The 18,999-nt window shown below is 37.9% G+C and overlaps 1 protein-coding gene across 2 annotated transcripts in view; it reads right to left on the bottom strand.

Annotated features, from left to right (window-relative positions):
- The window catches only part of VIRMA (vir like m6A methyltransferase associated), a 60,891-nt gene extending 42,411 nt beyond the window's left edge, over positions 1 to 18,480 (bottom strand). For both annotated transcript variants that reach the window (XM_045805942.1, XM_045805943.1), the window contains exons 1-5: positions 18,324 to 18,480; positions 9,269 to 9,384; positions 4,848 to 4,934; positions 3,507 to 3,555; positions 1,610 to 1,778 (exon numbers count right to left, since the gene is read on the bottom strand). In XM_045805942.1, the coding sequence (XP_045661898.1) occupies positions 1,610 to 1,778; positions 3,507 to 3,555; positions 4,848 to 4,934; positions 9,269 to 9,384; positions 18,324 to 18,386 (484 nt within the window). In that variant the 5' untranslated portion in view covers positions 18,387 to 18,480. The remainder of the gene's footprint in view (positions 1 to 1,609; positions 1,779 to 3,506; positions 3,556 to 4,847; positions 4,935 to 9,268; positions 9,385 to 18,323) is intronic.
- Between the last annotated feature and the right edge of the window lie 519 nt (positions 18,481 to 18,999).

Genomic DNA, 18,999 nt, shown 5'->3' with positions numbered 1-18,999 from the left:
TGAGTAGCCACTATATATTTAGGCACTGTGATTAAGACCCTCTCCCTGCCACTGCCCCTGCTTGTACTCTCTCTGTCTGTCAAATAAATAAAATCAAAAGAAAGAAAGAAAGAGAAAAGAGGGGAGGGTGGGAGGGAAGGGAAGGAGGAAAAGAAGGGAGGGAGGGAGGAAGGAAGGAAAAAGAGAAGAAAAGAAAAAAGAGAGAGAGAAAGAGAAAGGGAAAGAAAAGTGATGGGGCATCTGGATAGCTCAGTCGATTAAGCCTCCGACTCTTGGTTTTCGCTCAGGTCATGATCTCATGGGTCTTGAGAACAAGCCCCATGTTGTAAGGCTCCATGCTCAGCAGGGAGTTGCTCAGGATCTCCCTCTCTTTCTCCCTCTGCCCCCTCCCCATCTCACCCTCTGCCCCAAGCTTTCACTCTCTCTTTCTAAAATAAATGGGTAAGTCTTTAAAAAAGAAAAGTGAAAGATTAACTTTACTGAGCAGGTAAGATTTAAGAAAAGAGATGAAACTGGTGCCGGGCGCCGGGGCCTGGGCCCAGTCAGTTGAGCATCCCGACTCTTGGTTTCAGCTCATTATATGTTAATCAACTGAATTTAAATTAAAAAAAAAAAAGATTCTTTCTCCCTCTCTGCCCCTCTCCCTTCTCTAAAATAAATAAGTAAATCTTTAAAAAAGAAAAGAGATGAAAATACAGTGTGTGACTATCAGAGACAAAGAGCTCACACCACACTACATCATGCTTAAGAGGAGGTCATTTTATTGGCTCATAAAATGTTCATTGTAAAGCAAAATACTTTTCCCTAGTTACCTCAATTATAATTTCAAAATGTATTCCTGAATCTCCTTATTTCAACAGCTTATGGTGAACGATACTGGAATAAGGAGAAGAGATCCTGGGAAACAGAAGTCCAGCTACCTGCTTTATAGAAGGAAAGCCACTGAAATTTAATAGAGTTATTTTTCTCGCCTCCAGTTAATGAGCAAAAGGTTCTCAAAAATGGGGGAAAATCTGAGCGCCTGGGTGGCTCAGTTGGTTGAGTGACTGCCTTCGGCTCAGGTCATGATCCTGGAGTCGCGGGGCTGAGTTCCGCATCGGGGCTCCCTGCTCAGCAGGGAGTCTGCTTCTCCATCTGACCCCCGCCCATGTTCTCTCTCTCTCTCTCTCAAATAAATAAATAACTAAAATCCTTTAAAAAAATGGGGGAAAAAATCTGCATTTAGACATCTAACCAAATCTGAAATGCACTCCTGAAAAAAAAAATACATGAGTATTCTAAGAATATATACCAAACTTACTGCCTATTCCTCAAATTCTTCGGAGGTAATTTTGATATTAAACCATGAGTAACCACTGGATTACATTTACATATTTTAAATAAAAAACCTCAGGTCAATTCAAAAAGCATTCTAGGAAACTAGAGGAAGAAAATAAAATGTAACCACTCAGCATAAAAAGAAACTCCTACAGGAAAGAATTGGGAGACTGACAATGATATCTTCTCAAGTTTTAAGGAAGGTTCAAAGGGTGAAAGAGCTATTTGAATTACCTTTTCCTACTATAATAAACATAAGTGTCACTGACAAAGACAAATTTAAAATTCTCACCATGTTTTGGATTCCTTTTCAAACTTGGCTGTGGCTGGGGAGGAGGTGGAGGTGGTGGTGGTGGAGGTGGAGAGTCTCTGTCATGACTTATCACTCTATCCACTGATCCATATATTGCCAGTGTCAGACAATTATACCAGCCTCTTAACACCAAACCATCAGTATTCACCTAATTTGTTGGGGGAAAATATCTTTCAAGTTAATGTTTTAATATGCCAAAAGTAAACTGACATCAAATTACTTTGTGGTTAAACTGAAGTCTTTAAAAGTATGCTGAAACTGCAAAGGTCAATATTGGTGGAAATTTACCCAAAGGCATAGCTTTCAAATGGCCCTCCAGAATTGCCTAAACCTGTCTCAAGACTACATCTCCCCTGTCTGATACCTGATGTCAACTCTGTTCAAAAAAGCATAACCAGATTCCCAATCAAGAGAATAAAAATGAGAGAGAACAAAATTAAGTGGGAGTTACTGCCAATTAATAAATTAAACCCCAATAGTTAGAGGTTGCGGTGCACAAAGGCCCAAACTGTGCCCTCCCTAAAGAATTATGAAGTCCATAAAATTGTACAGCATTCTTTTTACATGCCCAACTCATACATGCAGGTATATTTCAAACACCCACATTGTATTTAAAAACTAAGGGTAACCAGAAGTATTAAAGTATTTTTGCAAAGAAACTTTCTCCTAAAAAGATCAAAGACTGGGGCGCCTGGGTGGCACAGCGGTTAAGCGTCTGCCTTCGGCTCAGGGCGTGATCCTGGCGTTATGGGATCGAGCCCCACATCAGGCTCCTCTGCTTTGAGCCTGCTTCTTCCCCTCCCACTCCTCCTGCTTGTGTTCCCTCTCTCGCTGGCTGTCTCTATCTCTGTCGAATAAATAAATAAAATCTTTAAAAAAAAATAAAATAAAATAAATAAAAAGATCAAAGACTTTATCAATGCCATCAATCCTCAATATTTTCTTTTGTTTTTCAATACTTATCTACATTAATTGCCGTATTTTCACAATAACTATAAGGTAGCCGGAGTGAATATCATCCACAAGTAAGAAAATCAGAGTGTCAGCAGAAGAATCTGAACTAGAAAACAAAGCCCCTAACTTCTGAGCTCTTTCCACTCTACCATGTTGAGTAAAGATGAAGTAATAAGTAGTAATGGGCCCCTTCTAAAGGCATAAGGAAGAAAGAAATTATTATTTTCCTTGCTAACTCTAGTAAACTCCAGTAAAGGGAAACTGGGGGCCAGAAGAAAGGCTCAAAGACTATCCCAGGGATCAACAGATTCTAAACAGAAGCCCCACTGGAAGACAAATTAAGAGATAAGGAAGATAATTTTTGGTCTAAACAGAATGTAGAGGATTAGATACCTACATCCCCACCAAAAAAGCAAACAGGCTGAGTAGTCCCATATTAGATCACAGTTATTTTTATATTTCTGATTGCCCGTGATTTAGCTCTTCTAGATGCTTTCAGAATGGCATTTTGTAAATCAAGAAAAAAGGCATACTTTTGATAAGAAAGGAAGAGATATAAAATACATATCTGTTAAGAAACTTAAGGCACAGTAGTATCTAATAACAATTTACCTTCCTGTCATCTTCTGAACTTGCTCACCTAAAGGAAAGAAGAGAAAGCACAAATGCTGGCCTCTTCCTGACTCACATTAGAATTAGAGGAAGAAAGAGCTTTATGGGTAGACAATGACATTACATTGCCTTTGCTCCATTTTAAAATAGCTTCTAGACACAAGAGGAATCAGACAAGAAATGATGTTAACCTGCAGCACTAGAACCAAATAGGCTGATATTCTGCATCACTGGTTCATTTAGAACAAAATTTTCAATGAAAGTGAAAACAAACTGTAGGAACAAGATGAAAACTGATTTCTGCAATTACCTTTGAGTTGGGTCTAAAGATGATAGAAGTATTCTCATCATATTCCAGGCTGCCAAAAGAGTAGGAATAAATATATAGGCTCAAACACTGAACATCACAGTTCATGAAGAAGTCTTTCTAAACTTTTATGTTTTAATAAAACCAAATGCTAGATTATTGTTTCAATAAACCACAAAGTTTAGTTTTAATTTACTCCCCCCAAAAAGTTATCAAGTATAAAACAAACTCCCCAGAGATTCTGATTTAATTAGTTTGGGGGGCGCCTGGGTGGCACAGTGGTTAAGCGTCTGCCTTTGGCTCAGGGCGTGATCCCGGCGATCTGGGATCGAGCCCCACATCAGGCTCTTCTGCTATGAGCCTGCTTCTTCCTCTCCCACTCCCCCTGCTTGTGTTCCCTCTCTCACTGGCTGTCTCTATCTCTGTCGAATAAATAAATAAAATCTTTAAAAAAATAATAATAATTAGTTTGGGATGAGGATAGGTATCAGTATTTTTTTAAAAAGCATCCCAGGTTAAAAACACAAAAACAAAAAACCCAGGTAATTCCAATATACAGCCAAAGTAGAGAACCACTGCATTACAGCCTTCCAAAAATGTATAATGGAACCGAATAGAGAAAAGTACCTAAATTTATTAAGTAGGTACTGACATAAAAACATTCTATAATATTAAAAATCAGCTGCTTCAGACTATCTAGGTTCCCTTCATTTTTTTTTTTAAAGTTAAATTATCAACATAATAGTAACTGAGTGAAGGATCAAGTAAATACAAGTGAAATCTAAAAAACTGTAACTTCCTAGACAAGTATAGAAATGTTTCCATTTTTAAGCCACCTTTAAATTTTATTTTATAAATGAATTCTAAATAAACTCATTTAATGGTCAATTATTTTGCAGATATCAAAACAACTAGTTTTAATAATACTGAGCATGTATTAAATAATCCAACATGGGGGTTTCTATTAACAAAATTCTCACTTTACAAAATATGACTACGGAATTTTATTATGTAGCAGTGTGATGTAAGACACAAATTATTAGCTCTCAATGTGTTTATACAGTTCTTTTAAAGAAATTAAAAAGCAATTTTTTTCAAATAAGATTATCAAATCATTTGGTATGTATAAGAAATGTATACACCAACAAAAAGCAAACAAAAGATGGCTAATGTTTCATACATTTAAAATTTTATTTTACAAAGAAACTCAGCATCTTCCTAAGAGCTTGACATTTCTTTACTAATGCCAACTGGTCAAATAAATCCTTTTCTTCTATCTAAAGAATAAAAAGGTTTGCCTATTAACTCCTGAGTTTCTGGTAAAATTACCTAGTAGGTACATACCTTCCCAACCTATCGAAAACTGGGGCACTTGGTTTGCTTACATTGTTAAAGAATAAGTCTAATTGAAATGTGTGCGGAGAGGTCTCCCTGTGAATAAAACAAAGTTGAAACGTCAGCCTTGGCAATAATCAGTTCCTAAATTAAAACAAAACACAAAGTAAGTACAAATTGAAGAGCAATTGCAGAATTCTATCTTAAGATTTAAATAAAAATATGCAGTTAATTATAGTATCTTCCATAATTTTATTCATATCCATTCTCAAGTAGGGAACTATTCACTTTGAGTATCACTGAAAGTGAAATTTTAATAATCAAGTATCTTTAGCCTGCTACTTGGACGATTCTAATAACACGTAAATATTTTTAAATTTTAATGTATTATAAGGGCAAATGCTAATTAATTGTGACATCTAATTTCATAATTATTTATAGCATGATTCCCTTCCATTAGCAAAAAGAATCAGGAGTTAACTAACTTCAAATTATATAATTACAATTTGATTTCAACTTAGCCCACATTAATACAAGATCATAATAATTTTAGCATCAGAGCCCTAAATTGTGATTTAAAGCCTAAGTTCCTATTTGTGTAGCAACAATTTACATAAATATTTTGATTCTTCTGTAGATTTATATAGTTAAGTATAAACCCTATTTAATTTGTGTTAGAATTAAATCTTACTTGATATATATTTCACCCTTGGCTGAAATTCCTTAGACTCAACTAAAAACCTTGATTTTAAATACCACATACTTTATTGCTTATATACAAAAAATCCAAATGGTAAAAAGTGTAATGCCCAGAGTATATCAAACAGGTTCCCTCATGCACTGATAGAAGTAAAAACAGGTGCAATTGTTCTGAAAGGCAATATGGCAATAAAATTCAGGAGAATGTGAAAATGTTCACACCGTTTGATCCAGAAATACTTTTTTTCTAGGAAGTGTTTCTATGGAAACATTGTTATACAAAGATTTTTTTCAAGAGGATGCTCATCATACTCTTACTTGTAATTTGAAAAGTAAAAAACACCTAATGATCCCCACACAGGAAACTAGCCAAATAAACTACAGTACAGTAGTACCCCGCTATCCACAGGGGATACGTTCCAAGGCCCAATGGATGCCTGAAACCATGGATAGTACTGAACCCTATATATACTGTTTTTTCTCATATATATGTACCTACATAAATATATATATAAACCTACAATTTATAATTAGGCACAGTAAGAGATTAACAACTAATAATAAAATAGAACAATTATAATAATATACCATAATAAAAGTTATATGAATGTGGTCTCTCTCAAAATATCTTATTGTACTGAACTCATTCTTCTTCTTGTGATATGAGATGATAAAATGTCTCTGTGATGAGATGAAGTGAGGTGAGTGACACAGGCATTGTGACTTAGCGTTAGTCTACTACTGACCTTCTGACGATCTGTCAGAAGGAGGATCATCTGCTTCTGGACTGCGGTTGACCGCGGGTAACTGAAACCCGGAAAGTGAAACGTGGATAAGGGGGGACTACTGTACATTCATTCATTAGATTATGCAAACATTAGAAATCATATTTTCAAATAATATTTAATGATGTGAAAGTAGTCCTGATGTAATGTTAAGTATAATAAATACACAAAATAGTGTACAGTTAGATCAGAGTAGCATACCTTTATGTTACCCAAATTCAACTATATATGTGCTCAACATCTCTAGTCTTTCCCTCCTATCCTTCTTCAAACTAGACCCTGGCTTTCAATACCTCAAGGAAAGGAAAAAGGGTTCAAATGCAAATTCTTTACTTTTGAGGCCCCAAACACTCAGATGTCAGTCACTGAAAAGTGATTTAAAGAATCAGTGGTGGGACGCCTGGGTGGTTCAACCGGTTAATCATCTGCCTTTGGTGCAGGTCATGACTCCAGGGTCTTGGGATCAAGTCCTGCTTCTCCCTCTGCCTGCCTTTCCCCTTGCTTGTGCTCTCTCTCTCTCTGACAAATAAATAAATAAAATCTTTTTTTTTAATAAAAATAAAATAATTTGACTGCACTATACTTTCATCTTAAAACTTGACTCTAAAACCTAACCTCACATAAGATGCCACATTTACAAAAAATAACGAAATAAACAAACATATACATATACATTAAAAAACACAAAGCATCAGGGGCGCCTGGGTGGCACAGCAGTTAAGCGTCTGCCTTCGGCTCAGGGCGTGATCCTGGCGTTATGGGATCGAGCCCCACATCAGGCTCTTCCGTTATGAGCCTGCTTCTTCCTCTCCCACTCCCCCTGCTTGTGTTGCCTCTCTCGCTGGCTGTCTCTATCTGTCGAATAAATAAATAAAATCTTAAAAAAAAAAAAAAAACACAAAGCATCAAATGTAAGGATCTTCTCAGGATGGAGGAATTAAAGGGATTTTAATTTTACCTATACATTTCTGAGTTTTATAATGAGAAAAACACCACTGCAAAGTATGCTGTACAAATATCACTTGATCTCTAACATTATTTCCTGACATCTTACATTTGCATGACTATATCAATACTTCATTTTACTGTTCTATAACATATTAATCATGTATAAAGTTGTTCCTGATAATTTCGTATTTGGAATTATTAAAACATGAACTGCCATTCACCCCCAGCTAAGAAACAGAAGAGAGAAAGAGGATGGAATATGTAACAATACTCCTACCAATTGCAGCCAATGGCAGAGATCCATTTTGCCTGCTGAGCTAGCCAGTGTCAAAGATAGCCCCCAAAGACCAATCGTTTCCGGTATTCACACCTTTGTGTGGTTCCCTCCCACACCATACCAGCAGAATATGTAATCCACAGAATATGGTAAAAATGACAGTATGCCAATTCTGACATTAAGTTATATGCAAGCTCTCTCACTCCTGGATCACTCGCTCTGGAGGAATCCATGCTGAGACATGAGCAGCCCCATACAGAAGATCTCCTGGTAAGGAACTGAAGTCTCCTGACAACAGCCATTTGAGTGAGCTTCTAAGCAAATTCTCCAGCCCCAGCCAAATCTTCTGAGAATTCAGCCCTGGCCTATATCTTGACTATAACATCATGAGAGAACTTGAGCCAACTAAGCCACTTCTGGTTTCCTGACCCTCAGAAATAGTGTGAAATAATAAATGTTTACTGTTTTAGGCTGCTAATTTTGCTATAATTTGTTATTTAGCAATAGATAACTAACAGATTTCCTTGACCCAAAGCAGTACAATTAGAGAAAACTGTCAGATACACTATCATTCTCCCACCTTTTCCATTCTACACACACCTCCTTTAAAGGAAAAAATAGGAAGAAATTATAGGAAAACATAAGTTTTAATTTCCTTAAACATGGAAAAAGAGATATGAGGTAAATTATGATTTCTCATTATAAACATTAAACACTCTTTGTTTTGTGTTTTACTTTTGAATGACCTGAAAACCTCTGAAGATTTTATATCTATTTTTACAAATAGCCAACTACATTTCATAATTATGAAAAAATGAGCCTTTAACTTTGAATCTTGTACCATAACACTGACTACTAAGTAGCTGGTTTAACTCTTACAAGTAACAGAAATTAACCTATCACAGCACGTACATACTGAAATATGGTATTGAGAGTATAAGCTAAAAACGCACATAAATAAATGTATTATATATATTCATGCATCCACAACCAAAATTTGGCTTATACTTCCAATTCATGTAATTAAAATAAGATGATAACGATTATTCTTGTTACAACAAAGATCAAATTTCTCTGTTTTAGGTCAGCTGTTGAAGTTATCAACACCACATCAGGGACCATGTCTTACATTTTGCTTATTCCCACAAAGCCTAAGAAAGAGAAAGCATCAAACAACTACTTGCTAATTACAACTAAAGGATAATGTGAAACTAAAATTTATAAAAAGACACATGTATCAGGCTAAGAAGATCACCATTAAGTCATGAAAACTGATATTATAAAATAATATAAAAGATATATTTCTAAATATTCAGACTAATTCTTATTTATTTTCAAGGAAAAAAACAGGTTAAAAATACTTGATCTAAAAAAAAAAAAACACAACAAAAAAAAAACCTTTATCTACCAGATTGTGCCACACTAGAATATTTTAGAAAATAAAAACCTATTTCACCAATTAAAAAATAAATGAAGAAAAAAATTCCATCTAGTACTTAGATCAAAAAATTGCTCTTTTTATATTTATGATACATGGATTATACAGAAAGCCTATAGTCTGTTAAATGTAACATAATATAACCATAACTGAATAAAGTTTTAGGTTGTTGTTTTTCGTTTTTTTTTTTTACCTCCAAAAGATTACCTTAAATTTTTATATTTAAGAGTATGCCTAGGACAATCTTTAGTCACAAACACTTCTAAAAAGAAAGATGACTTACCCGTATGCTCTATTATCTGGCAGGCTGCTATGGGCTCTCACTCCTGGGGGTATGACTCGGACTTCATTGATATAAACCACACATGGAAAACGAACTACATCTATATGAGAACTTTGCTTTAAAAAAAAGGGAAGGAGAAGGACATACTGTAAGCAAACTGTTCAAAATTTACTCATCTTCAATTTGTTTCTTTCAGAATGTCAAAAATATTCTTAAATTCCATATCATTAAAACAGTGCTATTATTTATAATACTGTAGAAATCATTGTTTTGAAAATAGCTGATGATAAAACGTACCTAGTTAAATCTCTCCATGTGTGTATTAACATTTTCTGCACCATATCTGCCTCTCTGCTGACGTTCTACTTAAGCCAATACAGACCCACAATCCCTTACTGTGAAAGATGCCTTTCACAATCCTGACTTACTGGGTTTTTAGAAAGGTAATATAATACAAATACTGCATATTTCTTAACACCCGCTACCCCTGGGGCAGTACCTTGTAATCAAACATTAATATTTCTGCAACTAGATGTACTAAATAAAGATTATAACTACCATGTCAGTTCAAATCAGATTGCACGGCCAAATGAATTCAGGACAGATTTTTCTGCCATTTTTGAATTTCTGAATTACAAAGAAGAGACTGAGGATCTATGCTTAAATTAGCTTAATTTAAATATATACCAACTAATATCAAGAGATCAAAGGGGGTCATTTAGGTACTTAATAGTTGAGATAAACCCTTCTTGAAATTTGAAAAAGAAAAGAATCCACAAACTCTTTATCACAATAAAGAAATGTATAGCATTTATATTCAGCATACACTTATTTCTATGTATTATTTGATACAGTATCAGACAAAGATAGCTTTTGTGATCAATAATTTAAAAAGGAATTTGTCACACTGTTTTTGGACTTACATCAACTTTTCCTAGCAGTTCAGCTGACTATGATTACTTAGTGATCAAAATTCATGAGAACGGTTCGTGTTATTTGTATCTAGAAAGACTGAGTCCTGAGTCTCTCTTAAAGCTGCACAGAATATCATGCATATCAACAGACCAAAAGACCATTCAAGTTAGTTTTTCCTAAAATATGAAAGAGGATGACTTCCCAATCTTGCATTTTTAAAGTCGGAGATCATGATTAAATATATAGGCATAAATATCTTAAAATAATATAATGTTTACTATTCAAATTCATTTTAAAACTCTCAAAGATATAAAATAAACAGGATGAATGCAAAATGAAGCTGACTGCTGTCTTCCAATACTCACTTTCCTCTTCTGCTAACAAAGCCTGAATTGGGCACAAGTGAACTAAAGACTGGATTTCCCAGACTCCTGGAAGCCAGTGTGTACATGTGATCACTAAATTCCGATCGATGGAAAATAAAGAAATAAATAAATTCTGATTGATGGGATAGAAATGGAAATGATGCAGGCAATTCTGGATCATGTCCTTAAAAGGAAGGTTCAGACTTCAAAAACTCCTACCTCTAGTTCCAAAATTCTGCTGCCTTTCTAGAACACTGATGGTATGGGTGAGCTACCTTGGACAATACAGGCAATACTCTTAAGGATGGCAGAGGAACACGAAAGAAGGAAGCTGGGTCCCTGACATTGTGGAGCTGTCATATCAGCCCTAGAATCTTACAACTAGATTGAGAGAAAATCCTATTTTATCAAATCCACTGTTATTTTGACTTTTGTGACAGCAGCTGAACTTGTATCTTAATTATTACAAATGTAGTGTAGATATTCCACAAACACTATAACAGATAAACATAAAAGAAATTAGCATTTTGTCTCAAACTTTGGTCTATGTTTCCTTCCTGTAAGGAACTTCTTTTATTTTTTTAAAGATTTCAGTAATTTGAGAGAGAGAAAGAGAGCGCGCACAAGCAAGAGGAGGAGGAGAGGGAGAGGGAGAACCTCAAACAGACTCCGTACTGAGCACAGAGTGACACAGGGCTCGATCTCACGACTCTGTGATCATGACCTGAGCTGAAACCAAGAGTTGGACACTTAACCAATTGAGCCACCCAGGCACCCCTGTAAGGAACGTCTCTACTTATAAATTGTACTATAAAGAAGCTCCTTTGCTTACATGTTATAAGTTCTCATTAATATGTACAAACGAGGGATGCCTGGGTTTCTCAGTAGGTTAAGCAGTTGCTTTCGGCTCAGGTCATGATCCCAGAGTCCTGGGATCAAGCCCCACATTGGGCTCCTTGCTCACTGGGGAGCCTGCTTCTCCCTCTGCCTGCTGCTCTCCCTGCTTGAGCACTCTCTCGCTCGTTTGCTTTGACAAATAAATAAAATCTTTAAAAAAATATATGTACAAAGGAAACTTAGAACAAAGTTCATTAACTGTATCCTCCTCTACCTTACCCTATACTGATTAGTTAATGGTATTAGTAGTTAGGGTGGGAAAAAAAAATGAACTTAAGGTTTTATGAACAGCCTTTCAAAATCTATTTTGTTTGTAAGTAGAAGAGTTTCTGCATAAGTTGCTACCCCCTTTATTCAATATTTATTTCTAAACATTTATTAAACGTCTATTATGTTCCAAGGAATGCCAGGTCCCAAAGACACCAAGACAAAGACATAAATTTCAGCCATTAAGGAAGAGACTATCTATTGTGGTAGACAAACACATATTGCTATGCTAAGACTCACACAAGATACTGAGCAAAGTCAAAGGAAGTACTCACCTAACTCAGGTTGTGGGCAAAAATTTGTGGGGAGGAAAAGAGGAGTATCAGGAAAGATTTCCCAAAAGAGTAGCACCTGAGCTAAGTAAGTCTTAAAGGAAAACAAGAATGGGTGGCAAAGGAGTAGAGGGAACAACTTTCCAAGCAAAGGGAGAAGCATGCACATAAGGAATGCAAACAAAAACTTGGAAGGTTCAAGAAACTGTAAGCATAGTTCACCACGGCTACAGGGTGAAATGGGAGACAAAGAGAAGTAGGGCAGAGTAGCTAAATACAATCAATAAAATTACAAGAAATAAAATTTTTATCCATTGCCATTTGTCAACTCCAAATCTAACTCACCATTTAGGACCTCTCTCCCAAGCCCCAGACCACAATAACCAACTGCCAACCAGACATCTCCACTTCAGTGTCCCTCTGGCACCACAAACTCAACAAGTCCAAAACTGAAATATTCTATATCGGAGATAACAACACCATCCACACAATGGCCAATTATCATCCTTTGCTTCTTTCTCATTCTCTCTCACCTAAATCATTCATTTAAACATCAAGTCCTATTGATTAAACCTCTAAATAGCTCTCAAATTTGTGTATTTCTTGGGGCACTTTGGGTGGCTCAGTTGGTTAAGCGTCTGCCTTCGGCTCAGGTCATAATCCCAATGGTCCTGGGATGAAGCCCTGCATCAGGCTCCCTGCTCAGCGGAGAGCCTGCTTGTCCCTCTCCCTCTGCCCCTACCGCCCCCCCAACTCATGTTCTCACACACTCTGCCCTCTCTCTCTCAAATAAATAAATAAATAAATAAATAAATAAATAATCTTTAAAAACCTGCGTATTTCAGGGTGCCAGGATGGCTCAGTCAGTTAAGTGTTTGCCTTCAGCTCAGGTCATGATCCCAGCGTCCTGGGATCGAGCCCCATATCGGGCTCCCTGCTCAGGCATGGAGTCTGCTCCTCTCTCTCTGTTTGCCCTTCCCCACCCCTGCCCGCTCGTGCTCTCTCTGTCTCTCAAATAAATAAAATCTTTTTTTTAAATCTGTGTATTTCTCTCCATTATGCTGTCACTTTTCTAATTCTAGATACTATTCACACTAATCTGGATTCCAGCAATAGGATCCTAACCGGTTTTATGCTTCTTCCTTGTCCCCCTCCATTCTCCTATTGCAGTGTAGTCCTTCTAGAAAGTATGTATCACTCCCCTGTTCCTTAATGTCCCCAGGCCAAATTCCTTGTCTAATAAACAAGTACAGTCTCTTCTTATCACTCTAAATTTATAGCCCCAACATACCATGCTCTTTCTCACCTTCATGCCCCACTCATGCTATTATCTCTGCTCCCACACTCCTCTGTCCCACCTCCTTTTAGAGGTCAACTTTCTCTTGAAAGCTGTGCCAGAGCAAGTCTAAATACGTGCCTCTCCTTGTGAATCCAAAGCCTCATATCAAACTAAATTGTAATCACTTCTTTTCTCTCTCCCATTAGAGTGGTATTTCAAGAAGACAAGAACCAAGTCTCAGTTTACTGTTACAGTCATAGTGCTTATTCATTTAATGAATGAAAGACTTTTAATAAGTGCTTCATTTAACTCATTTAATGAATGAAGGACTTTAATAAGTGCTTAATAAAAGCTGATTGAATTGTGTTTTCAGAGAGTTAAAAATATTACAATGAAGTAGGGGCTTAAGATATCTTGAGAAGTACAGGGGCGCCTGTGTGATTTAGTCAGTTAAGTGTCTGACTTCGGCTCAGGTCATGATCTCAGAGTCCTGGGACTGAGCCCCACGTCGAGCCCCACATCAGGCTCCCAGCTTAGTAGGGAGTCTGCTTCTCCCTCTTCTTCCTCTGCTCCTCCCCCAGTTCATGTGTGCTCTCTCTCTTTCTCAAATAAATAAAATCTTTAAAAAAAAAAAAAGATATCGGGACACCTGGGTGGCTCTGTTGGTTAAGTGTCTGCCTTCAGCTCAGGTCATGATTCCAGGGTCCTGGGATCCAGTCCCACCTCAGGCTTCTTGCTCAGCAGGGAGCCTGCTTCTCCCTCTGCCTGCCACTCCCCCTGCTTGTGTGTGAGTGCTCTCTCTCTCTGACAAATAAATAAAATCTAAAAAAATAATATAATAAAATTTTAAAAATAAAAAAAAGATATCTACAGGAGTACATAAACCTAGGAACACAGGTTGGCAATGGGAAATCATGAAAGATTTATGATTATGGAGGTAACAGTAATGTGAAGAATAAATTGGACGAGTTCCAGGGCTCTGAACACATTTACCTTCAGAAAGAGTTCCTGTGTGTCACATTATAGCTGTCTCCCTCTTCTATCCTTGAAAATATTGTCTCTGCTCTTTTATACTCTCCTTAAAGGTAAGCTGAAGCTATCTCATCTATTCCTACCACTTCCATTATTACTTTTATTCAGTTGAGTTCCATAGTGGTTTCTTAAAGAAACTCTAAAAGTAGGACTGGGGTGCCTGGGTGGCTCAGTGTGTTAAGTGCCCGACTCTTTGTATCGGCTCAGGTCATGATCTCAGGGTCATGGGATCTAGCCCCACATCAGGCTCTGCAGTGAGTGCGGAGCCTGCTTGGGATTCTCTCTCTCCCTCTTCCTCCTTCCCCACAAAATAAATACATAAATAAATAACTAAATAAACATCCTCTTTACCCCTTTCTCTGCCCTCCACCGCCCCCCCACTCTCTCTCTAAAAAATAAATAAATAAAATAAAATGAAGTAGGATTTTCTAGCATCAATCACTCCTGTAAGACTATAGTTTAACCCAGCAATTCCACTCTAGAAAGTAATAAATAATTAAAGATGCACTGGGGTGCCTGGGTGGCTCAGTTGGTTAAGTGTCCAACTCTTGATCTCAGCTCAGGTCTTGACCTCAGGGTCATGAGTTCAAATCCCACACTGGGCTTCACTATGTAGGCATAGAGCCTACTTAAAAAATAAAAATAGAAATAAAAAAATAAACACATCACTGTAAGAAGTTAAAAACCTAAATGTACGAAAATATATAAGTAATAGCACTACCAAAGAAATATTATGTAGCCCAAAAAAATGGTATTATATATAATATCTAAGGAAAGAAACAGGATGGCTAGAGGACAGGAATAAGAAAAAGACATACTTTTTACTGTATACCTTTTTGTACCTTTTGAATTTGTACCTCATACATGTGTTACCTTGTGATAATAAAAAGACAATGTTTTAAAATAAAGTATACTTTTAAAATGTTATATAGGCACAACTCTTGATCTATAAAGATGCAAGACATATTGTAAGGTGAGAAAAGAAACCACAAAACAGTATTACACTATGGGTATGTTAATGCGGGTGATAGTGTATACATTTAAGCACATATGTATCTACTAGAGGATTTGGAAAAAAAATTTAAAAAGCTGTTAATCATAGCTAGGACTAAGAAAGGTGGGACTATGAAAGCCTTTGCTCTTCTGTACTTTCTTATTTTTCTATAATGAAACCAAAATTCACTAAAATAAGTTATTTATTTTTTAAAAAGTGACATAAAAACCACAAACACAATTTGTAATTCATTTAGTAAAATTTAGTAAATTTCCTCTTGGAAAATGTAAATAAATTATCTTCTTTGCCAGATTACAAACTCCTCTGAAAGCAAGGGCAATGGATTTCGGGAGTTTTTTGTTTGTTTTCTTCTTTGTATTGCCCCTTCTCGAGCTATACCTCACCTTCAGAAGTATTTTTCATAAGTAATTGTTAAAACAGATTCCCAACTTCCTACTGAGCAAATCTCTCTGGTGTACCACTAAACACAGGAAAAACTAAAATTATCTTGTTCCCCTTATACCCAGTGTCAGACTTTTCTATCAATGCTCCCACCGGTTCTCTAGTCTCTATAACTGGAACTCTATCATTTTTAACTACTCTTTCTTCCTCACACAATCAGTTGCCATGCTGTCAATTCTATATTCAAAATTTATCTTGTGCCTATCCCCTCCTACTTACTCCCACTGAGAAACAGTATAGCACTGCTTTAGAGCCAGGAAATATGCACTGGTATGCCTTAATCCAGCTATGCCACCTTTAGGAAAGTCACCTAACCTCTCACACTCATTCTCCTTATCTATAAATTGGGGATCAGAATCTTTCAAAATCATTGAAAGGATTGAAGATAATATATTTAAATTTCCAAAGCACTACATCTTGCACAAAATAAGCATTCAATAAATGCTGGCAATGATTACTGCCTACCTGCTAACGTGGAACTTTCACTACATCTCGCTTTTTCTTCTTGATTTGCTACCTCTAATTTTTCTGAACCATTTTAGGTATTACTGATCAATTAATCGATTTAATGTATTTTACTAGTCAATTAATTTGCCTGCTCAAAAACTACCTAATTCCTACAAAATAAAGTCCATACTCCTTTGCTGGGCATTCAAGGAATTCCATGATCTGGCTTCACACTGCCCTCCAGCTGCCACTTCACATTAGGATTTTTGGCATTCTCTACAGAGGACTGACTACTCCAGGAGAATGAATGCCCTGCTTTCTTATCTACAACTGTGGAACATTTCCTCTTCCACCAAAGACCAAATTCACATGCCAGCTGCCTTGATGAAGTCTTACCTGATATTCTCAAATGAAGAGTGATCTCTCCCTCCCCTGAAATCACACAGCCTTTATTGGTAGCACCTAAGGGAGCTAAATAAATATTGACTGGGGTCCTAACATGTCAGACACAAATCGGCACTTTGGAATAAAGACAATAAACCCTAGGGCGCCAGGATGGCTCAGCCAGTAGAGCATGCAACCCTTGATCTCAGTCCCACATTGGTATAGAGCTTACTTTTAAAGAGAGAGACAAAGAGAAAAAGATGATAAACCCCAAAGGATTCCCACTGCTTCTTTACATACTTACCGCATTCTAACTTCAATCAGAATTTTGTGGACCTAACCTCCAATACTTAGTTAAAACGCCTTGGGAACAAACAACTCAATGTTCCATATCCCCCACAAGCCCTTAGCCTTCCTTCAAGGCTCAGGTCAAATGTGATCTCTACTAAGCCTCCCTTAGTCATTGCCCGAATTAGTCCTATCCTCTCCTGGTCCTCAATGTCTAAGAATGAATGAAGAAACACTAGATTCTTAAATATATAAGTGAATGAATGCTGATTTTCCTAAACTAGAATGCCACTAATTTATCATATGCTTCTCTCATTTTTAATTGTTCTCTATTACTGTACACATAACAGCTTTATTCTGATCCAACTACTAACTCTATGAGTTTTCTAAAACCTAGCTGGAAGTAGTCAGAGAAGTATGCTCATTGAACAAGCACAGCTAACCGAACCACGAGAAATGAGACTGCAAATTCATTCATTGTTTGTAAAACATGCTGAAGTTTCCAAAGTTTTGATCTTTACATACTATAAACCATTCGTTGAAACAATCAGAAGACCAAAGTTGTCAACTTTTTATTTTGCCAAAGCATTAAGATACAACTACTCACTCACATCACTATCTCCAGAGAAGTAAAAGTGCTTTAAAATGTGACTTCTGGGTTGTTTTATTCTACGGACTTCATTAATGCTCATTGTTGCCAGCTTTCGGGAACCTTTAGTTAACCAGCTATATTCAATTTAATTATCAGAGGGCCAGGCATTCGTTCAAGGGCGCTCAAGTTATTACAGAACGATTACTCCACCAAGACCCCCACTTCACCCCTCAAAAACGACAATGCAACTATGCTGTACAGTTTGACTGCAATTCTTTCTTCGCAAGTACTCTCCACGCAAAGGTCGTTCCGTGTAAGTATTTCAGGCCCCACTGTGTGAAATCTTAACAAGAGATAAGGATTAAAGTTTCGGGGCAAACTGGAGAACGTCGCAATCCTAAACCGAGTGTTACATCTAGGCAGCACAACTCCTGTTAGGAAGGGGACCCACGAAGAGGGATTTAGGAACCATGAAGCCTGCGTGACCTGCTCAGTCACCTGTACTGTCAAGCTCAAGCTGTCCAAGACCCCTCCCAAACACCACCTGGGGTAAACCTGAGAACCATGATCCTTTTCAACGCCCAAGCTGACAGGAACAGCAGCACAACAACAAAAGAGGAAGGCAAGCTGAGCAGACAACTCGGTCAAAGACAAGGGGAACTAACGGAAAGCAGGGAAATGAGGGGTCTACCGCCGCCCTCCCTCAGACGTGGTTGCCCACACCCAAGCTGGGGGGAGGGGGCTGTGTGTGAGGAGTTAAAGCGGCAATCGGCAGAAGGAAAAGTCGAGGCACGCCTAATGACCTTTTGTAAGGGTCCTCAAGTCGAGAAGCAGGGTCGGAATCAAGTCGCGAAGCCTTACCTCAGCGCTAGGGTGTTTAAAAGTGTCTAAAAATAGCAGCTCCATCGCCGAGTCTACCGCCATGTTTGCCGCGGGCGGGGGACAGGGGGAGGACTTCCGGGGCAGCGCTCCAACCTCGGCGACAGCGGCTCAGGAGAGGGAGAGACCGCAGCACTTCCGGTGACCAGAGCTCTGGCGCCGCAAGCCTGGGCCTATCCGGAAGAGTGGTGCTGCTGGAAGTCTCCGACCCCGCCTTCTCCAGCGCGGCGGAGGGCGCCCCAGGAGCACAGAGAGGGGCGGGGAAGCTGGGGGAAGAAAAGGAGGGGACTACGGCGTCGTCAGTGGTCCAAACCCTGTCCTTCTACCGCGTTGCAGAGCCACGACTGCCTTGGGATGGGGAGGTGCGGAGGAGCCTTTAGGGAGGGTGGAGGAGCGGTAGGGAACGCTGCCAGCTTTGGACACCCGGCCCAGTGAAAGCTACTTTCCAAGCAAGCAGCCTTTCCAGAGCTGACAGGAAAAAGGTTCAATACGCGAATTGAAGAGTAAGACTTTTTTTTTAAGAAAAAAGAAAAATTGTGTCAAAACGGAGAGATTTTTTTGTTTTCTCATCTGCAAATGTGAATAATAATGCCTAACCCACTGGCTTATTGTGAGAGCGATTCGCATAACGTGAAATGCCATGAACATAGAGGTGTAG

The sequence above is a fragment of the Ursus americanus genome, chromosome 9 (genome assembly GCF_024610735.1).
Source record: "Ursus americanus isolate L20-20 chromosome 9, mUrsAme1.1.p, whole genome shotgun sequence".
Classification (NCBI taxonomy): domain Eukaryota; kingdom Metazoa; phylum Chordata; class Mammalia; order Carnivora; family Ursidae; genus Ursus; species Ursus americanus.
Note: the sequence above shows the minus strand (reverse complement) of the source record. Positions and strands in the feature narration are given on the sequence as shown.